This window comes from Carcharhinus amblyrhynchos, chromosome 1 (assembly GCF_965287045.1).
Source record: "Carcharhinus amblyrhynchos chromosome 1, sCarAmb.v2.hapA, whole genome shotgun sequence".
Classification (NCBI taxonomy): domain Eukaryota; kingdom Metazoa; phylum Chordata; class Chondrichthyes; order Carcharhiniformes; family Carcharhinidae; genus Carcharhinus; species Carcharhinus amblyrhynchos.
The window spans coordinates 70,300,575-70,320,926 of NC_137324.1; the positions used below are offsets into that span (position 1 = coordinate 70,300,575).

General features: G+C 41.3%; 1 protein-coding gene across 9 annotated transcripts in view; it reads left to right on the forward strand.

Annotated features, from left to right (window-relative positions):
* trappc13 (trafficking protein particle complex subunit 13) overlaps positions 1 to 18,849 on the forward strand; it is an 82,218-nt gene extending 63,369 nt beyond the window's left edge. For 7 of the 9 annotated variants that reach the window (XM_080186581.1, XM_080186577.1, XM_080186575.1 and 4 more), the window contains 4 exons: positions 4,596 to 4,794; positions 6,500 to 6,600; positions 14,503 to 14,653; positions 18,058 to 18,849. In XM_080186581.1, the coding sequence (XP_080042707.1) occupies positions 4,596 to 4,794; positions 6,500 to 6,600; positions 14,503 to 14,653; positions 18,058 to 18,165 (559 nt within the window). In that variant the 3' untranslated portion in view covers positions 18,166 to 18,849. The remainder of the gene's footprint in view (positions 1 to 4,595; positions 4,795 to 6,499; positions 6,601 to 14,502; positions 14,654 to 18,057) is intronic. The other 2 variants (XM_080186576.1, XM_080186579.1) reach the window with 1 other exon arrangement.
* The last annotated feature ends 1,503 nt before the right edge of the window (positions 18,850 to 20,352 follow it).

Below are 20,352 nucleotides of genomic sequence, written 5' to 3' on the forward strand. Positions count from 1 at the left end.
TTTTGAGTCAGTATGTAGATAAGCCAACTAGAGGTGAGGCTATATTGGATTTGGTGCTGGGAAATGAGCCAGACCAGGTGCTAGACTTGGAAGTTGGTGTGCATTTTGGTGATAGTGACCACAATTCGGTTACGTTCACCTTAGTGATGGAAAGGGATAGGCATGAACCTCGGGCCAGTAGTTTTAGCTGGGGGAAGGGTAATTATGAGGCCATTAGGAGAGAATTAGGAAGCATAGGTTGGACTAGGAGATTACAGGGACTGGGAACGTCCGAAATGTGGAGTTTTTTCAAGGAGCAGCTACTGCGAGTCCGTGATAGGTATGTCCCTGAGGAATTGGTAGGGCTAGGGAACCGTGGTGCACTAAAAAAGTTGATTCGTTGGTTAAAAAGAAAAAGGCTTATGTTCGGATGAGACTTTTGAGGGCTCGGGTAGTGCACTAGAAAACTTTAGATTGGCTAGGAGGGAGTTGAAGAGTGAGTTAAGAAGGGCTAAAAGAGGACATGAGAAGACTTTGGCTGATAGGATTAAGGAGAATCCTAAGGCGTTCTATAGGTATGTCAAGAACAGAAGGTTGGTTAGGGCAAGATTAGGGCCAGTTATAGACAGCAGAGGGAAGTTATGTGTGGAACTGGAAGAGATTGGAGAGGCATTGAACCAATATTTCTCTTCGGTGTTCACGCAGAGGGACAAGAATATAGCTGAGGAGGACACTGGGTTGCAGGGGAGTAGAATAGACAGTATTGCGGTTGATAAGGAGGATGTGCTGGATATTTTTGAGGGATTGAAAATAGATAAGTCCCCTGGTCCGGATGGGATTTACCCTAGGATTCTCTGGGAGGCAAGAGAAGTGATTGCAGAGCCTCTGGCTCTGATCTTCAGGTCGTCGTTGGCCTCTGGTATAGTACCGGAAGATTGGAGGTTAGCGAATGTTGTCCCATTGTTTAAGAAGGGGAACAGAGACTTCCCCGGGAATTATAGGCCGGTGAGTCTCACTTCTGTTGTGGGCAAGGTTTTAGAAAAAATTATTAGGGATAGGATTTATAGTTATTTGGAGAGTAATGAATTGATTGGAGATAGTCAGCATGGTTTTGTAGCGGGTAGGTCGTGCCTTACTAACCTTATTGAGTTTTTTGAGAAAGTGACCAAAGAGGTGGATGGGGGTAAGGCAGTTGACGTGGTATATATGGATTTTAGTAAGGCGTTTGATAAGGTTCACCATGGTAGGCTTCTGCAGAAAATGCAGATGTATGGGATTGAGGGTAATCTAGGAAATTGGATCAGGAATTGGCTAGCAGATAGGAGACAGAGGGTGGTGGTTGATGGTAAATATTCGTCATGGAGTTCGGTTACGAGTGGTGTGCCTCAGGGATCTGTTTTGGGGCCACTGCTGTTTGTAATTTTTATTAATGATCTGGATGAGGGTATAGTTGGGTGGATCAGTAAATTTGCTGATGACACCAAAGTCGGAGGTGTGGTAGATTGTGAGGAAGGGTGTCATAGTTTGCAGGAAGACTTGGACAGGTTGCAGAGCTGGGCTGAGAGGTGGCGGATGGAGTTTAATGCGGAGAAGTGTGAGGTAATTCACTTTGGTAGGAATAACAGATGTGTTGAGTATGGGGCTAACGGAGGACTTTGAATAGTGTGGATGAACAGAGGGATCTAGGTGTATGTGTACATAGATCCCTGAAAGTTGGGAATCAAGTAGATAGGGTTGTTAAGAAGGCATACGGTGTCTTAGCGTTTATTTGGTAGGGGGATTGAATTTAGGAGTCGCAGCGTCATGTTGCAACTGTACACAACTCTGGTGCGGCCGCACTTGGAGTACTGTGTGCAGTTCTGGTCCCCACATTACAGGAAGGATGTGGAGGCTTTGGAGAGGGTGCAGAGGAGGTTTACCAGGATGTTGCGTGGTATGGAGGGGAGGTCCTATGAGGAGAGACTGAGGGATTTGGGGTTGTTTTCGCTGGAAAGAAGGCGGCTAAGAGGGGATCTTATTGAAACATATAAGATGATTAGAGGTTTAGATAGGGTGGACAGTGATAGCCTTTTTCCTCGGATGGAGAAAGCTAGCACGAGGGGGCATGGCTTTAAATTAAGGGGGGGTAGTTATAGGACGGATGTCAGGGGTAGGTTCTTTACCCAGAGGGTGGTGAGGGATTGGAATGCCCTGCCTGCTGCGGTTGTAAATGCGCCTAGTTTGGGGGCGTTTAAGAGATCCGTGGATAGGTTTATGGACGAAAAGGGATTGGTTTAGGTTAGTGGGTCATTGTTTTTTAACTGGTCGGCGCAACATCGTGGGCCGAAGGGCCTGTTCTGCGCTGTAATGTTCTATGTTCTATCAAGTATTGCATAATACAGTCTGGAGTCATGTATATGATATTGCATGAAATGAATATCTCCACAAAACATTACAGTTTAAAAAAGCCATTGAACTGAGCTGAAAGGAACTGCTACAACCACTATGCCAACTAGTTGTGAGTATTTGCCTTTTGAGTTTATGATCTGCAGACCTGTAAGATTGAAGTCATATCTTCACATTCTGTTTTGGATCATATTTTGTGTTGGATTTCATGAATAGTTCAAAGTTCTATGAAATGTGATGGACATCTGGGATATTCCTGATTCGTGGCTGAGACCATGTAGCGGTGATAGTTCCTGAGACTAAAGATTCGCACACACTTTGCTATGGTAGTATGTATCCATCACATTTGCAAAATTAATAAATAGCACAACTTTCTTGAGGCACTTATGGGGAGGCCAAGTCCTTGACAGGTTTTTAATCAGTTGGTGAATTAAGGGTTATGGAAGGAAGGCAGGAATAAATGGCTTGAGGGGCTAAATGGCTGACTCCTGTATTTACTCATGATCTAATGTCCAGCTCCCTATTTGAAGCTGCAACAAACTAACATGCTTTCAGCCTAAAGGAACACTTGTTAACTGATTGTCTTGGACTATAAACTTATTTCCTGCACCCTAGTATCTATTTATACCTTTCAGTCCATGTCATAGCTTACCTGAGAGTCCGTGATAGCTCTGAAGGCACATAATGGGATTTAAATTCTGGATGAATTTTGCAATGCCGTCTTCTCAATATCCTGCATGTGTAGTTTTGCCTGCAATTGTCTCTTTGCTTGTGAAGCACATCAGAAACAAATGTGAAATGTGTTTTTTTTAAAGTCCTGTTTGGACTTGCAACATTTTGAATTATATGCTCACTTATATTTAATTGTAAATCCATGTCTTCAAGAAGTGGCAAAGGCTTTAAACCATTAAGAGAGAGGATGTACAGAAAATGAAATCAGCTTAGGTATAAACAGAAAATGAAAGGAGGACACAGGAAGAATAAACTAAGTGTAGATAGCAAGGGGGTAAATAGAATTATGGAACAGGAGTGTAAATTAAAAATAAAGTAAGAACAACTTTTCTTAAAAACAACTAAAATTGTACAGCAAACACACAATATTCATAATAAAACAGCAGCTATAGTAATATTACATTGTTCAGAAGCAGACTTAGTAGAGATTTCTGAGACACGATTACAGAAGACTTGAGTCTGAGAATTAAACATTACAGAGTGTAACATATTTAGGAAAGTCTGTGGGAGGGAAAAGGGAAGATGTCAAAAGTGACATAACTATCAGCAAAATAGAATCCATATGAATAGACACTAATACAGACCACTTAACAATGGAGAGTAGTGGAGGAAGAAATATGCAAATCAGAGTAATTAGTGAAGATCACCATGAAAAATAAACTAGCCTGATATCAAGAGCATGTAATTAAAGGAATAAGGAATGCATACACAATATATTTAATAATATTATGGACCAGTCTATGTAATTGACTTCTGAAAGGGAAGTGGCCTTTAGAAAATGGAATATTGGAAGCATTTTTATTAAATGCCTTAAGCTTTTCCTTGTTTTGCATGTGTCAGCAATAAATAACAAATAGTAAACAATAATTAAATCATAATCCATATGGAATAAGTTACGCTGACACTTTAAATATTGAATAATGTGACTTCTTGTTGTCACATTGTAAGTTTTACTCAGATGAGGACCCAGGATCATCATGGGTGCATTTAAAGTGCAAGTGCCTGAAGGGGGAAAGCAGTAAAGGACATGTTGATAGGATGAAATTTGGCTAAGATCAAGTGTAGTGTCAACATGCTGCACTTGGTTGAAGCGATTAGGTTACATTTCAGCTACATTTGAAGCAATTTTTTAAAGCGGCATCTTGGCCTTTGGCTAAAATGCAAATAAGATCAAGCCTTGGAGGAGGAGCTACGCCTACTCCAATCAGCTTGGATCATGAAGATCAAGCCCAAGACAGGTGGTGAGAGCCCTGTCTTGTCAGCTTGGATCGGGAATGTCCCAACTTGTTGGGACTCTGAATTGGCTTTAATTTGACTTGATTGGATTGGAATAAAGTAAAAAAAAAATTAGGAAAGATGGGATGAACTTGAATAAAATATAAATGTTGGCAGAGGCCTGTTTCTGTGCTGTAAAATTCTATGTAATTATTTCAGCTTGTTTACGAAGATAAGTAAGAAGGTAACAAATAATTTTATTGAAGTGCTTCTGTTCTGTTCAGCTGCTCCACATTCGGGAAGATGACATACTTGCAGCCTATGGACACACGGCAATATCTATACTGTCTCAAGCCTAAGCCTGAATTTGCAGAAAAGGCTGGGGTCCTTAAGGGAGTCACAGTTATTGGAAAATTGGACATAGTCTGGAAAACAAACTTGGGTGAAAGAGGACGGCTACAAACAAGTCAGTTGCAACGAATGGTTAGTAGATGTGCACAATTCAGTTTTCTCAAAATTATGCACTTAGTCAAAATTCCACATTATGAAAACTTGTGGTCCAGTTCTGTGCAGTTAATGCTTGCTCAGGCGTTGCATTCATCAATGGAACTTATAAAATGCTGATATATGGCCCATCATACTGAATGTTACACTATTATCATATTTGATTATTATTGCCACATGTACTAGTAAAAAGAGTGAAAAGTATTGTTTCTTGTGTGCTATACAGACAAACCATACTGTACATAAGGAAGGAGAGAGTGCAGAAGGTAGTGTTACTGTCATAGCGAGGGTATGGAGAAAGTTCAACTTAATGTGAGTCTGATTGCAGTAGGGAAGAAACTGTTTTTGAGTCAGTTGGTACATGATCTCAGACTTTTGTACCTTTTTTCCGATGGAAGAAGGCAGAAAAGAGAATGTCTGGGGTGCGTGGGGTACTTGATTATGTTGGCTGCAATGGGAAGTGTGGACAGAGTCAGTGGATGGCAGGCTGGCTTGCTTGATGGACTGGACTTCATTCACGGCCCTTTTATAGTCTCTTGTGGTCTTGGACAGAGCAGGTGCCATACCAAGCTGTGATACAACCAGAAAGAAAGTTTTCCATGGTGCATCTGTAAAAGTTGATGAGAGTTGTAGCAGACATGCCAAATTTCCTTAGTCTCCTAAGAAAGTAGAGATTTGGAGGGCTTAACTATAGCACCCGCATGGAGGGACCAGGAGATGTTGTTAGTAATCTGAAACCTAAAAACCTGAAGCTCCCCCTCATTTCTGGAATCAATCTAGTGAACCACCTCTGAACTGCCTCCAATGCCACTACATCTTTCCTCAAGTAAGGGAACCAAAACTGTGCACAGTACTCCAGGTGGGTCTCACCAATGCCTTGTACTATTGCACAGTATTTCCTTACCTTTATATTTTATTCCGTTTAGTTATAAATGCCAATATTCTATTTGCTTTCTGTTATATGCTGTACCTGCATGCTAGTTTTGTGTGATTCATGAATGAGGACACCCAGATTCTTCTGCACCCGAGCACCCCAAAGTTCTCCCCATTTAGATAATAAGTTGCCATCCTATTTTTCTGACCAAAATGCATGACCTCACACTTAATCACATTAAACTCCATCTGCCGCATTTTGGCCCACTCTCCTAACCTATCTATATTTATAAGGTTCTTATTTCTTCATTGCAACTTACTGTCCTGCCTGTTGTGCCAGATGTGCCTGAACATCCAAAGTTTCTCTCTCAGCAAACCTTGGCTATATTTAACTAACACTACAAAATAATGTTTTATACTTTAAACCTCACCTGAGAATCCAAAGCAATTCATAGAATCTTAGAATCCCTACAGTAAAGAAGAAAGCCTATTGAGTTGCACTGACCACAATCCCACCCAGGCCCCATTCCCGTAACCCTCATTTACCCTGCTAATCTCCCAGACACTAGGGTCAATTTAGCATGGCCAATCAACCCAACCCATACATCTTCAACTGTAGGAGAAAATCAGAGTACCTGGAGGAACAAATAAGGATCTTCATCACTATAGAATGTTGCCTAGCATAGCCTAAAGCTGTCCTCCTGAAGATTTGTAATTCTTGGCCCAGATGGTGAATTATTTTTCTGATCTTCCTTTCAGAAGGATAATGAAACAGATTTGACTTTTTATTTCCTACATGGTTTTATTTCAGGCTCCTGGATATGGCGATGTAAGACTTTCCTTGGAGGTGATCCCAGACACTGTAAATCTTGAAGAACCTTTTGAAGTTACATGTAAAATAACGAATTGCAGGTAATAGTAAGACTGCTGATGAATGCAACATGTTACTGTATGAAATTTTGCTTATTAAAGGGCCAACTTTTTTGGTTTGAATTGTTGAATGCCCAAAGGTTAAAGTTGAAATGTTTTTGTAGACTATGCTTGAACTTCGTTTTCCTTTCCCTACAGTGATGTCCTCTCTCTGGTATCTACACTCAATAGAGTACTGTTGAGAGGTTCTACAGCTGACATCGCCTAACTGGTCTGCTGCTGAGTGTGGATCCTACGCTTTCTCTAGGAAAGTGAAATCCACTGAATAAGCATTCATGAAATATTTACATGTGCTTTTGTTTTTCCTTTTAATTTTGTGGTTCTGTATTTGGTGACGGATGAAAACACACACCTTTCTGCTGCAGCTGCATCGTGAGTCAGGGAGAGATCTGATGCAAGTATACCGTCATCAATGCAGTTTAAAAATAAATATTCCCCCCAGCTGTGATTTAAGTATGGCTGTGGTAATAAAAGGTTATTATTGCTACGGGTCAGAGCGCCAGTTATAAACAAAAACCTAACTAATTAATAATTAAATGTGCCAGAGCAACCAGCATTTCAAATAGTACTCCCAAACATTTTAATATCATTAATACTAATTATGCCATATCATTTTTAGTGTTGTGGCTAAATTTTATTGATACATCTGAAATGATCGTGGGAAAAATGCCCTGTAGGTGGTTCGAGCTGCTTCTGATATAAATGAAATAAGTAATGGAGATTTGCAAATTGACACATTCAGATTATAGTGTCAATCCATTAAGGTGTGTTTTTTTGTTGGCAGCACTGACTTTTGTTGCCCTGGGAAGGTGGTTGAAGGAATTCTCTTTGAATCACTGCAGTCCTTTTGTGAAGGAATTTGGTAAGGAATTCCAGGCTATTGATTCAGCAGTGCTGAAAGGACAGTGGATGATGTCCAAGTTAGAATGATGGCTACTTGGGAGGCGGTGGTGTTCTTGTGATATTGCTGGCTTTATTTTGATGCCAAAAGTAGCAAGGTTGGGAGTCGCTATTGCACTAACTATAATAAATTGCTGCAGTGCATCCAGTAACCGAGATATAATACAGCCAAAGTGTCTGAGTGATGGAATGAGTGGATATTCAGTCTAATGGCAGTTGCACCCATCAAGGGGCAGCATGGTGACGCACTGGTTAGCGTTGCTGCCTCACAACACCAGAGACCCGGGTTCAAATCCAGCCTTCGGTGACTGTCCTTGTGAGTTTCCTCTCATGGTCTAAAGATTTGCGGGTTCGGTGGATCGGCCATGCTAAATTGTCCTTTAGTGTCCAAAGGTGTGTAGCTTGAGGAGTAAATGCGTGGGCTTACAGATTTGGAGTGGGATGTTGGTGCAGACCTGATGGACCAAATGGCTGTCTTCTGCACTCATTTAGGGATTCTAATTGAGCTGCTCTATCCTGGTCTAAATTTTCTCATGTGGTGATACAGTTGTACTGACAGATGTGTATGCGTTCATTAAGCTACTCCTGTAAACATTGGAGATGATGAAAAAATTTTGATGGATATGGAGGTGGGTCAAATATTTGGCAGCGTACCCAGCCCCCACTTCTTGGTTCTTGTAACTGCTTGTCACTGTAGGCAGGTGCTGCAGATATTAATTAGCAGTGGCCAGCCCAAGATGGGTTGTTGTCCAGGTCTGCCTGACTGTAGGCTGCATTAGTGAGGTTGTGAATGGAGTTGCACACTGTGGAAACATTAACGACCTTGGACTCAGTTCCTACAGCTCAACGAAAAAGTAATGGAAGTTGTAAATGAATTGTTTGTCCCGTTGAAGTATGCCATGTCACTGAAAAGTTTGGACATCACTGCTTGAGAGTGCATGGGAGCGCAGCCAGGTAGCAGTTGAAAATGGGTGGCATGGTGGCACAGTGATTAGCCTTACAGTGCCAGGAACCCGGGCTCGATTCCCGGTTTGGGTCACTGCCTGTGTGGAGTTTACATGTTCTCCCTGTGTCTGCATAAGTTTCTTGTGGGTGCTCTAGTATCCTCTCACAGTCCAAAAGATGTGCCGGTTAGGTGCATTGGCCATGCTAAATTCTCCCTCATTGTATCTGAAAGGCACTGGAGTGTGGTGACTAGAGGATTTTCACAGTAACTTCATTGCAGTGTTAATGTAAGCCTACTTGTGACACTAATTAATCAACAACAGGGTGATAGGAAGGAATAACAAGTCCAGAGAACCATGGATGACCAGAGATCTTCAGGATACAATGTGAAGGAAATGAAAGGCTTTTTAAAAAGTACAAGGGGAGCAAATCAGTGGAGGCATCAATGAGGTGTAGAAAGTAAAGGGTGAAGCTTAAGAAAGCAATTAGGAATATAAAGAGGGGATATGAGAGAGCTTTGGCAGGTAAAAGTAGGAAGATTTAAGCACACCTCTCTTAAACTTTCTCCCTCTCTCACCCTGTCCCCTTGTAAGCCTCTGACTATTCACCTGTCTATGTCCAGGCCAAATGGTAGGGGTTACATGTGGTGTGACTTGAACCCAAGATCCCAGTTGAGGCCATCCTCATGCGCGTGGAACTTGGCCATCAGTTCCCACTCAGCGATTCTGCATTGTCGTGTGCCTTGAAGGCTGCCTTGGGGGACACATTCGAATATTGGGGGCTGAATGCCCTTGAATGCTGAAGTGTTCCCTGACAGGAAAGGAACACTCCTGCCAGGTGATTGTCCGTTCATCCATTGTTGTAGCGTCTGCATTGTCTCGCCGATGTACGATGCCTCGGGACATCCTTTCCTGCAGCGTGTGAGTGGACCAGGATATGGTGCACGACTCATCGATCAACCGTTCTGATGTGCCATAGTGAAAAACCACACCAACCTCCTCAGAAGACAAACGTGGGACATGACAGAATACCCTTCGTCATCCAGTACTGTCCCAGAGTGGAGAAACTATGACGTTTTTGAAGCCTCTAACATGTCATTTCGCCGAGGGTATCCCCGCTCCCCCACCACTTGCCTTCAAACAACCGTGCAACCTCAAACAGACCATTGTTCGCAACGAAGTGTCATATATATCAATGATCTGGATGATAATGTGGTAAATTGGATCAGCAAATTTGCTAATGATAGAAAGATTGGAGGTGTAGTGGACAGTGAGGAAGGTTTTCAAAGCTTGCAGAGGGATTTGGACCAGCTAGAAAAATGGGCTGAAAAATGGCAGATGGAGTTTAATGCAGACAAGTGTGAGGTATTGCACTTTGGAAGGACAAGCCAAGGTAGAACATACATGGTAAATGGTAGGACACTGAAGAGTGTAGTAGAACAGAGGGAATTGGGAATACAGACACATAATTCTCTAAAAGTGGCATCACAGGTAGATAGGGCTCTAAAGAGTGCTTTTGGAACATTGGCCTTTATAAATCAAAGTATTGAGTATAAGAGTTGGAATGTTATGATGAGGTTGTATAAGACATTGGTGAGGCTGAATTTAGAGTATTGTGTGCAGTTTTGGTCACCTAATTACAGGAAGGATATTAATAAGGTTGAAAGAGTGCAGAGAAGGTTTACAAGGATGTTGTCGGGACTTGAGAAACTGTGTTACAGAGAAAGGTTGAATAGGTTAGAACTTTATTCCCTGGAGCGTAGAAGAATGAGGGAAGATTTGATAGAATTGTATAAAATTATGTTGTGTATAGATAGAGTGAATGCAAGCAGGCTTTTTCCACTGAGGCTAGGGGAGAAAAAAACCTAGAGGACATGGGTTAAGGGTGAAGGGGGAAAAGTTAAAGGGAATATTGGCGGGGGCTTCTTCACACAGAGAGTGGTGGGTGTGTGGAATGAGCTGCCAGATGAAGTGGTGAATGCAGGCTCACTTTTAATATTTAAGAAAAACTTGGACAGATACATAAATGAGAGGGGTGTGGAGGGACATGGTCCAGGTGCAGGTCAATGGGACTAGGCAGAAAAATGGTTCAGCACAGCCAAGAAGGGCCAAAGGGCCTGTTTCTGTGCTGTAATGTTCTATGGTTCAAACTACCCAGCCTTCAGGAGAACAGTGACCACAGCACCACACAACCCTGCCACAGCAATCTCTGCAAGACATGCTGGATCATCGACATGGATACCATCACACATGAGAACACCACCCACCAGGTACACGGTACATACTCATGCGACACGGCCAATGTTGTCTACTTCATATTCTGCAGGAAAGGATGTCCTGAGGCATGATATGTCAGTGAGACCACGTTATGGCAACGGATGAATGGACACCGCATGGCAATCACCAGGCAGGAGTGTTCCCTTCCTGTCGGAGAACACTTTCGCAGTCAAGGGCATTCAGCCTCTGATCTTCAGGTAAGTGTTCTCCAGTATGGCCTTCAAGACACGTGACAACAAAGAATTGCCGAGCAGAAACTAGTGGCCAAATTCTGCATGCAAGAGGACAGCCTCAACCGGGTCTTGGGTTCATGTCACATTACTTGTAACCCCACCGTTTGGCCTGCGCTTGCAAATTCCTACTAACTGTCCTAGCTTGAGGTGTCATACCTCTAAGCTGTGATTATTCTTCTCTCCACTTGCATTATCTATACCTGTAAAGACTTGATTACCTGTGAAGACTCACGTTCCAACCATTATCTTACACTTGAGTCTGTGTCTATATATGCCATGTTTGTGAACCCACCTGTCCACAGCTGATGGAGGATCAGTGCTCTGAAAGCTCATGATACCAAATAAATCTGTTGGACTTTAACAATAATCATGGGTGACTAATCTATGTATAGATTGGGCAGTTTAGATTGGCAAAGGCAGTCTGGAGCATGGAGTTCATGGAATGCGTTCAGGACAATTTTCCTGAGCAGCATGTGGTGAGCTAATTAGCGAGCAGGCTGTTTTAAACCTGGTAAAGAGCAACAAATCAAGATTGATCAATAACCTCATAGTAAAGGAGTCTCTAGGCAGCGATCATAACATGATAGAATTTCATGTTTAGTTTGTTGGGAAGAAGTGTGAGTCTAAGACTCATTGAATAAAAGTAATACGAATATGACGGCAGATCTAGCTAAAATGAATTAGGAAGCTTTTGGGATATGTAGGGAATTGTGACCTTGTACATTTTGGCAGGGAGAATAGAAAAGCAATGTACTATAAGTGGAATGTGATTGTGGGACTCACTGGTACAGAGGGACCTGGGTGTCGTGGTACATGTATCTCAATAAGTTAATGTGCAGGTACAAAAGTGATTAGGAAGACAAATGGAATGTTGGCATTTATTGCAATGGGGATGGAATATAAAAGTAGGGAAGTTTTACTGCAGCTTTACAAGGCATTGGTGAGGTCCACATTGGTAATATGGTATACAGTTTTGATCTCCTTACTGAAAAAAAAATATTATTACATGAGAAGCACTATCATCCAGGATGAAGCAGCTGGCTTGTTTGGCACCGCATTTGCAAACTCACGCACTTCCACCTCTGACACAATGGCAGCAATCAGGAGCTCCTTAGGCAGCACCTTCCAAACCCAAAACCCTATCATCTAGGAGGACAAGGGTAGCAGACACATGGGAACACCACCACCTGGAAGATCCCCTCCAAGCCACTTGCCATCCTGACTTGGGAATATATCGGCATTTCTTCCCTGTTGCTGGGTCAAAATTCTGGAACACCCCCCTCCGCACTGTGTGTGTACTTGTACCACATAGATTACAGCAGCTCAAGAAGGCAGCTCGCCCATCACCGCCTCAAGTACAATTGGGAATCAGCAGTAAGTGCTGGTCTAGCCAGCAACATCCACATCCCTTGAATGTTTCTTTTTAAAGTTCAGAGAAAGTTCTCTTGACTCATTTCTGGGGTGAGGGGCTTATATTACGAAGAAAGCTTAAACAGGTTGGACTTATACCCATTGGAATCCAGGAAAATGAGAGATGATCTTATTGAAACATACAAGACTGTGAGGGGATTTGATAGTTGGATACCACTTGGGTGCTTCCTGTTGGGGTAGACTTGAATGAGGAGACACAGCTTTAAGAATGAGGTCTACCATTTATGATGGAAAAGATGACACTTTTCTTGGAGGGTTGTGAGTGTGTGGAGTTCTCTTCCGCAGAAAGCAGCTGTGACTGGGTCAATTAATTTATTCAAGGAAGAATTAGATTTTTGATAGACAAAGAAGGCAGACAGCAAAGTGTACTTGAGACCACAGCCAGATCGTCCATGATCTTTTTAAATGGTGGGGCAGATTTGAAGGGCTGAATGGCCTAATCCTGCTCCTAAGTCCTGTATGTGAGATGACAGAGCAGAAATTGGAGAATAAACTAGTGAATTAACATGGCTTGTTAAATCCAGTGCAAAGAGGTGCTATTTAAAAGAAAAAAATGAAGCTTGAAGCTTTGCAGACTGTTGAGGAGTAGACTGTGGAGAAGGTGTTTGTGGAGGAGTAGAAGGTGGAAGCACTTGAGCAGCACAGCATGCAGAATATATACACAGCCTGTGCTGATACTGAAAAGCAGATTGTTTGTATGTTCATGGAAATAAAGCAGGATGGAATTTAATATTTTTCTGTGACAGAATGATTTATGTATTAATATTTTTAATAGGTGATCTTATTAGCACTTTTTTATGGGACACAAACAAACATTCAACAGGACAAGGTGTTCTTGTGAGAAATTTGAGGTTATTGAATAACTGACACATGGTGCAAAGTTCCAATGTTTCCGTAAAGCTACAAGCGCCAGATTTTCTGATGTCTTTGGAAGAAAAAATGGTCATGAAATATTTTAATTTGGTCTGGGAAAAGTCTTGGAATTTATTTTACTAAAGGTGCCCATGATAGAGGGAAGGGTTTTTGATGATGTGGTTGACGATGGTTAGGCTGACAACATTTCCCTGGAGAAATGGCCTGGTTTGCACTTTCAAAGCTGTCTGTTTGTCAAAAGATTGCTGTAGCTAATTTGCACCTTCACCTCCACCTTTGATGCCCTAGTCCCCAATACAACCTCTCATCCTGGTATGGCCCTCATCTCCATTCTCTCCAGTCGATGGAGCACAAATTGGAGAGGATGTGACAAACAACTGTTTTAGCCTTCCCCACCAGATTAGGCTGGGCTGCATAAAGTACTTCTGGGTCTTAATCTAATTTAAAACTGCTCAGTATTCCAGGATCATCTGGAAATGCAGGTATAACTCCAATTTTTGTCTCTCTACTATAAATCAAATTAACCTCCTCTCTGTCTGCTCCACTCCCCAACTCTGCTCCCCCAACAATACATATCAGGAGCTCATGGACTCAGCTGCCTCTTAAATTTCCACATTCCCTTAACCCTGAAATCTCAGCTTTCACTTTCTTTCCAATCTCCCCATCTGTTCTGTCCAAGCTCAGCTTTCCCATGAGACCCTGGCCCTACTTCCACTGAATCACCCAGTTTCCTCCTCCTAGACCCCACGTTAACCAATTCTGCAAAAGGTTCTCACCTTCAAATCAGCTAGCATCACCTCCTCAAGAACTACCCTTGACTCACCATCCTTGTCAACTACTGCCCCATCTCCTACCTCCTTTTCCTCTCAAGTCCTTGAACATATTGTCACCTCCCAAGTCCATGCCAACATTTGCCAGAACTTGCATGATCAAATTCCTCCAATCAAATTTCCACCCTGCTACAGTACGTTTTCAAAACCACACATGATATCCAATGTGAGTCATATCCAAGCTGTTGTCTCGCATGCATTTAGCACAGCTGTATGATTTGCATCTTTACTAGGTCTCTGCTTTATTTCACAGCACACCTGGATTCAATAGCATTGTTATACTGATAAAGATTTAGACGAGCTAATACAATGTGTAAATCATTCAGATCTTTATTTTTATACAGCAAAATGTCTGTGATATTGTTCTGAACATCTCATTCAGTTTTCTTTTCCCAGCAGTGAGAGGACAATGGACCTGGTGCTTGAAATGTGCAATACAAATGCAATCCACTGGTGTGGCATTTCAGGAAGACAACTAGGAAAGTTGAGTCCAAATTCTTCTCTACATCTTGCACTCAAGCTACTGGCCTCCTTGCAAGGTTTACAGGTAAATCATATGACTGAAAAGAGCTGTCAAAAAGCGGGAACCTATATTATGAAATACCCTTGACAAATTTGCCTTCTACTTTGCTCCAAACCTAGCTACTGACTCATTCCTCTCCCTGGGAGCGGTCTGAAGTTAACCTGTTCACAGTCTCATGCTGGAACTTGACTGCCTCGCCTGCCGTGGAATCAGAACGGGCAAGGGGCAGACAGCAGAAATGGCCATTGACCTCAGGCGGGAATTTCTGGTCTTGTTCGAGTGAGGCCGTAAAATCCTGCCCCCCAGTGTCACTTGATCCTGGAAGAATGACTCAAAGGAAAATGAGGCTGATCTGATTAGCAAATTTGTGGATGATACTAAGATTGGTGGAATTGCGGATAGTGATGAAGATTGTCAGAGAATACAGCAAAATATTGAAAGGCTGAAAAATTGGGCAGAGAAATGGCAGATGGAATTTAAACAAGACAAATGTGAGGTGATACATTTTGGTAGATCCAGTTCAGGTGGGAGCTATAGAATAAATGGCAGAACCATCAGGAGCATAGACACACAGAGAGCTGGGAGTACAGGTCAACAGATCCTTAAAAGTGGCAGCACAGGTGGAAAAGGTGATGAAGAAAGCATATGGCATGCTTGTCTTCATCAGCCAGGGCATCAAGTATAAAAGTTGGCTAATTATGTTACAGTTGTATAAAACATTGGTTAGGCCACATTTGGAATTCTGGTTACCACCAGAAGAACATGGAGGCTCTGAAGGGAGTACTATGATGTTGCCTGGTGTGGAGAGTATTAGTTATGAGGTAAGATTGAATAAATGGGATTGTCCTCTTTGGAAAGATGGAGGCTGAGGGGTGACCTGATAGAAATTTATAAAATTGAGGGGCATAGATAAGGTGAACAGCTGGAAGCTTTTTTCCAGAGCAGAAATGACAATTAGAAGGGGGCGCAAATTCAAGTTAAGGAGGGGGCGTTTCAGTAGAGATGTGCAGGAGAAATTTTTTACACAGAGGTTGGTGGGGGGCCTGGAATGTACTGCCAAGTGAGGTGGCTGAGGCAGCCACGTTAGTGACATTTAAGACTTACCTGGATAGACACATGAGCCGGTGGGGAATAGAAGGATACAGGCAGTTGGCCTTGATAGGACAACATGGTGCCGGCTTGGAGGGCTGAAGGACCTGTTCCTGGGTTCTTTGTTCTTTTGAGATGAGTTAATAACCTCATAACTGTGCCATCGGTAAAGCTGCCTATTCCACCTCTAAGATATTCTAACTTTTCTTGTCTCAGCTCATGTGCCGCTGAAGCCCTATTTATGCTTCTGTTTCCTTTACACTTGTTAATTCCAAGCCACCCCTGGCAGTCCACAATTTTCTTTCCTCTAAATTTGAGGTAATCCAAAACTCTGCTATCCCTGTGCTCATTGACTCCCATTCACTCAATGTCTTGATTTTTAAAATTCTCATCCATGTTTTTGAACCCTACTATGCCCTTACTCCTCCCTATCTCTGTAATCCTCGGCAATATCCACACTCTTCTAATTCTGACCTCTTGTGCATCCCCTAATTTTAATCGCTCCACCGTTGGTGGCCATACTTTTAATGGCCTCAGCACCAATTTCTGGAACATTGTCTCTATACCTTTCCATCTCTCCACCTCACTTTGTTCCTTTAAGACCCTCCTTGAAATGTACTTCCTTGAGGAAGCCTATGATCATCTGGCCTAGTGTCTCCTTATGTGGCTCAGGATCATACTTTGTTTTATAATGCTCCTGTGAAGCACTTTGGATACTTCATTATGTTCACGATTTATAGTATTGTTTTATTTTGGATGTTGAATAAGGCTTTACCCAAAATTGTCAACAGTTAAGAAGAATATACATTGTCTGCTCTTTTTCTATTCATTTTAATAAAAATGGTAAACTGGCAAAAGCACACTTACACTGGCTGAGGCTGCTACAAGGGCTGAGATTTACTCGGTTCTCAGAAGCAATTTAATTATTTTATAACCGGTTTTATTAATATATTCATGGCTTCTTGAATCAGTTTCATTAAATGTCAACAATGCAAATTACTAAAGCTAATTCACAATCATGTTTTCAGTATCGTCATGATTTAAATGGTGGTGGCATGGCAGCACAGTGGTTAACACTGCTGCCTCACAGCACCAGGGACCCGGATTCTATTCCGACCTTGGGTGAATGTCTGTGTGGAGTTTACACATTCTCCCTGTGTCTGTGTGGGTTTCCTCTGGGTGCTCCAGTTTCCTCCCACAGTCCAAAGGTGTGCAGGTCTGGTGGATTGGCCATGCTAAATTGCCCTTTGGTGTCAGGGTGACTAGCAAGGGTAAATAGGTGAGGTTATGGGGAAAAGATCTGGGTTGGATTGTGGCCGATGTAGACTCAATGGGCAGAATGCACTGAAGGGATTCTGTGATCTAAAGTTGATCATTGTTACTCACAATTTACTAAACTGAATATTTGCAAAATTTTTGCTGTTTTTATCTAGTCTGTTATTTTCAGCACTGACCATGCATGTGACATTGTTTTTCTTTTAATTCTGAAATTATTCCTATTGCTCATTTTTGACAAATGTTAGCAAGGATGAGAACAATGCTCTTCTTAGTGGAAAGAAAGATTTGTAATTGTATTGCATCTTTCACAAACTCAGGACATCCCAATGTGCTTTATAGCCAGTGAGATACCATTGAAAATGTGGTCACTGTTAAATTATAAAACATGTGCTGTGAGGCTGCATTGTAAGTTCCTGCAAACAATAATGTGATAAATAGCTAATCTGTTTTATTGATATTTATTGCGGGAATATACACTGACCAGGCCACCAGGGAGACAGGCTGTGCTCTTTAAAATGGTTCCCTGGAATCTTTTGTATCCACTTAAAGGCAGACAGAGGCTTGGTTTAATGACAGATGGCACCTATGTGCAACACTTTAGAATCTGCCCAGGAGTATTTTTCTTCCAGAGTGAAACTTGAACCAACAATGTTCAGGCTCTGAGGCAAGAGTGTTACCGCTGAGCGCAGAAGCAAGCAGAGCACCCTTGTATATATTCACAAAACTGTGGAATTATACCAGCGGTGAAGGAGAGTACCATGTGATAACAATGAATACTTCACATCTGTCCCCCTTTGATTTTGTTTCCCATTTAACTCTTCATTGCCTCTCTGGCAAAGGGATGTTTTAATAAAATGTAGCACGTTTTGTTTGAGGAGCCACTATAGCTATGTATCACTTTGATCTGTTGCATACAAACAATGTGATAGTTCAATGCAGTTTGTGTTGTCTTTCAACCAAATGTGAACACTGTCCCTTTAACAATTTGGGACCAATCTTGCAGTTTCCTTTAGTGATGCTCATACTTCCTACAACTTACTTTTGTTCATTCCTCTTTTCAGAGTATTTCAGGACTGCGACTGATGGATACATTTTTAAAAAGAACTTATGAGTACGATGATATTGCACAAGTATGTGTGGTCTTTTCACACCTGAATCCAGAAAGCTAGAAGCATCTTCTAGTAATGTTCCCTTCCTGTGGTTAGCTGTGGACCAATGGTTCTATTTTAATGATGTGACTGCCCTTTCACTATTGAAAGACTATCACCATATTCATGTAAATTAACTCATGAAGATTTTATAATTTTAAAAGGTCTGTTGATACAACATCTACTTGGACAATGTTAACTTGAGATTGAGTTGGTTGATAGACAGGCCCTCACACCTCTGGTACCTACTTTCAAATCCAATTCAGATTGATGAGATGGTAATATTCTCTGCTTGTTGGCTGTAGGTCTTGCATGAATTAAGTTTGGGCAGTCTCAAATCTATTTCTTATTGGACATGAACCCACAAAACAAAACTGCTATTTGCTACTAAATTAGTCATTTTATTCAACATGGCCAAGGAGTATGAAAAATAGAAAATTGTCACAAAAGTGCAAAAATTGAGCGCATTTGTGAGAATGGAGCTGAATCATATTGTGGAAGCACAATAGAGGGTGCTTACTTTGCATCTAATCATGCAAAATCTGATTGGGTGTACTTCATGCTGCCTGAGATGGAAAGTGGTCTATTCCCCAGCACCTACCTAGGCTCACACTGATGAGCATAAAATTCACAGTTTTTAAATATTTGTTCAGGCCTGTTTTTAACTTCATGCACATGTAATAAAGCTTTAAATGTATTTGACAAGATGGTCTTCAGTGTATATCACTTCTGAAATAAATGGATAATGTTGTTTCAGTTAGAATAACGGTGAATGTCATTATGACTAAAACTTTTTAATCATTTATTTTACTTTTATTCTTGGTAATATTGTGTGATGTGGACAGGTTTCCATATCTACTTTGTGCTGGGAGCTTGGGCATGTTCTGTGCAGCTAGAATAACATGAAATGTTAGGCTAGAGTTTTAAAGCTTTATAAAAGTTTTGGAGAATATTGAATCCCTTTCCCTCCCTTCTTCCTTTCTCACATGCCCTGCCATCCTCACCAGAAAACAGATAAAAGGTTGGGGGAGGGGGAGGATTAGTGGGGAATGCTATTTTAAATTCATTTATCTCTATTTGAGGAATAGACAATTAAGGTCAGAGTCACTGACCTGAATTAGAAAGAACAAACTTGAATTTTTAAAAGGTGCATCATTTCTAATAGTTATTTGAGGAAGTAACTCAAGTAAAAGACAGAGGGATGTCCAGGCATGTAATTTATATGGACTTCCAGAAGGTGTTCAGTAAGGTTTTGCATGAGACATTGCTGGTTAAAGGCAAATTACGTCTTGCACCCTCTCCTTTCCTTCTCCCCTATGTACTCTATGAATGGTATGTTTTGTCTGTATAATGTGGAAGAAGCAATACCTTTCACTGTATTCCAATATGTTTCACAAATCAAATTACTGACCTGGTTAGTAGATTGATAGGAAATAGATAATGGAGAGCAAGGATAATTGATATATACTCAAATTGGAGGCAGATGATTAGCATTGTCCCACAAGAATCTGTGCTGCGGCCTTAACTGTTCGTTATATTAATGACTTTGAGAGAGATCTATCCAAATTTTTTGATGGTATAGGAAGCATTGTAGACATGAGCATAAAATTACAATTTTATGTTAATGGATTCAATGAATGGGTGAAACTGTTGGAATGGATTTCAACACAAGTGAAAATAAGGTTATCCATTTTGGACCAAAAAAAGATAGGGACCACAGTATTACTTTAATGTTAAGAAACTAGGAACAATGGAGGCTTTAAAATAGTTTAAGAGTCTATATACATAAATCACTTAAATCCAGTTAACGGATATAAAGAGTGAGTAATAAGGCTGATAACTGAAGTAAAGAGCTAGAATATCAAGGAGAAGTTTTTCTGCAGGTACACATATGCCTGGTTAGACCACATCTGGAGTGCAGTATTGGGCAAGACAGCTTAAAAATTATATACTGGCTTTGCAAGAAGCAAGCAGTGCACATTCACCAGAATGTTACCAGAATTCCAAGCTTAAGAGATACTATAAAAGAATAAGGGCTGATTTGTGGTTTTAATAGGATTTTGAAAATAATTGATGTGGCTAGAGCAAAATATTTTCAGCTGGTTGTTTAGGAAAAGGGTTGCAATCTTAAAATCAGAACCAGAAAAAATTAAAAGCACTTAAAGATCCTGGAGCAAAGTATAAAGCTAAATAACTATTACTTCCTTG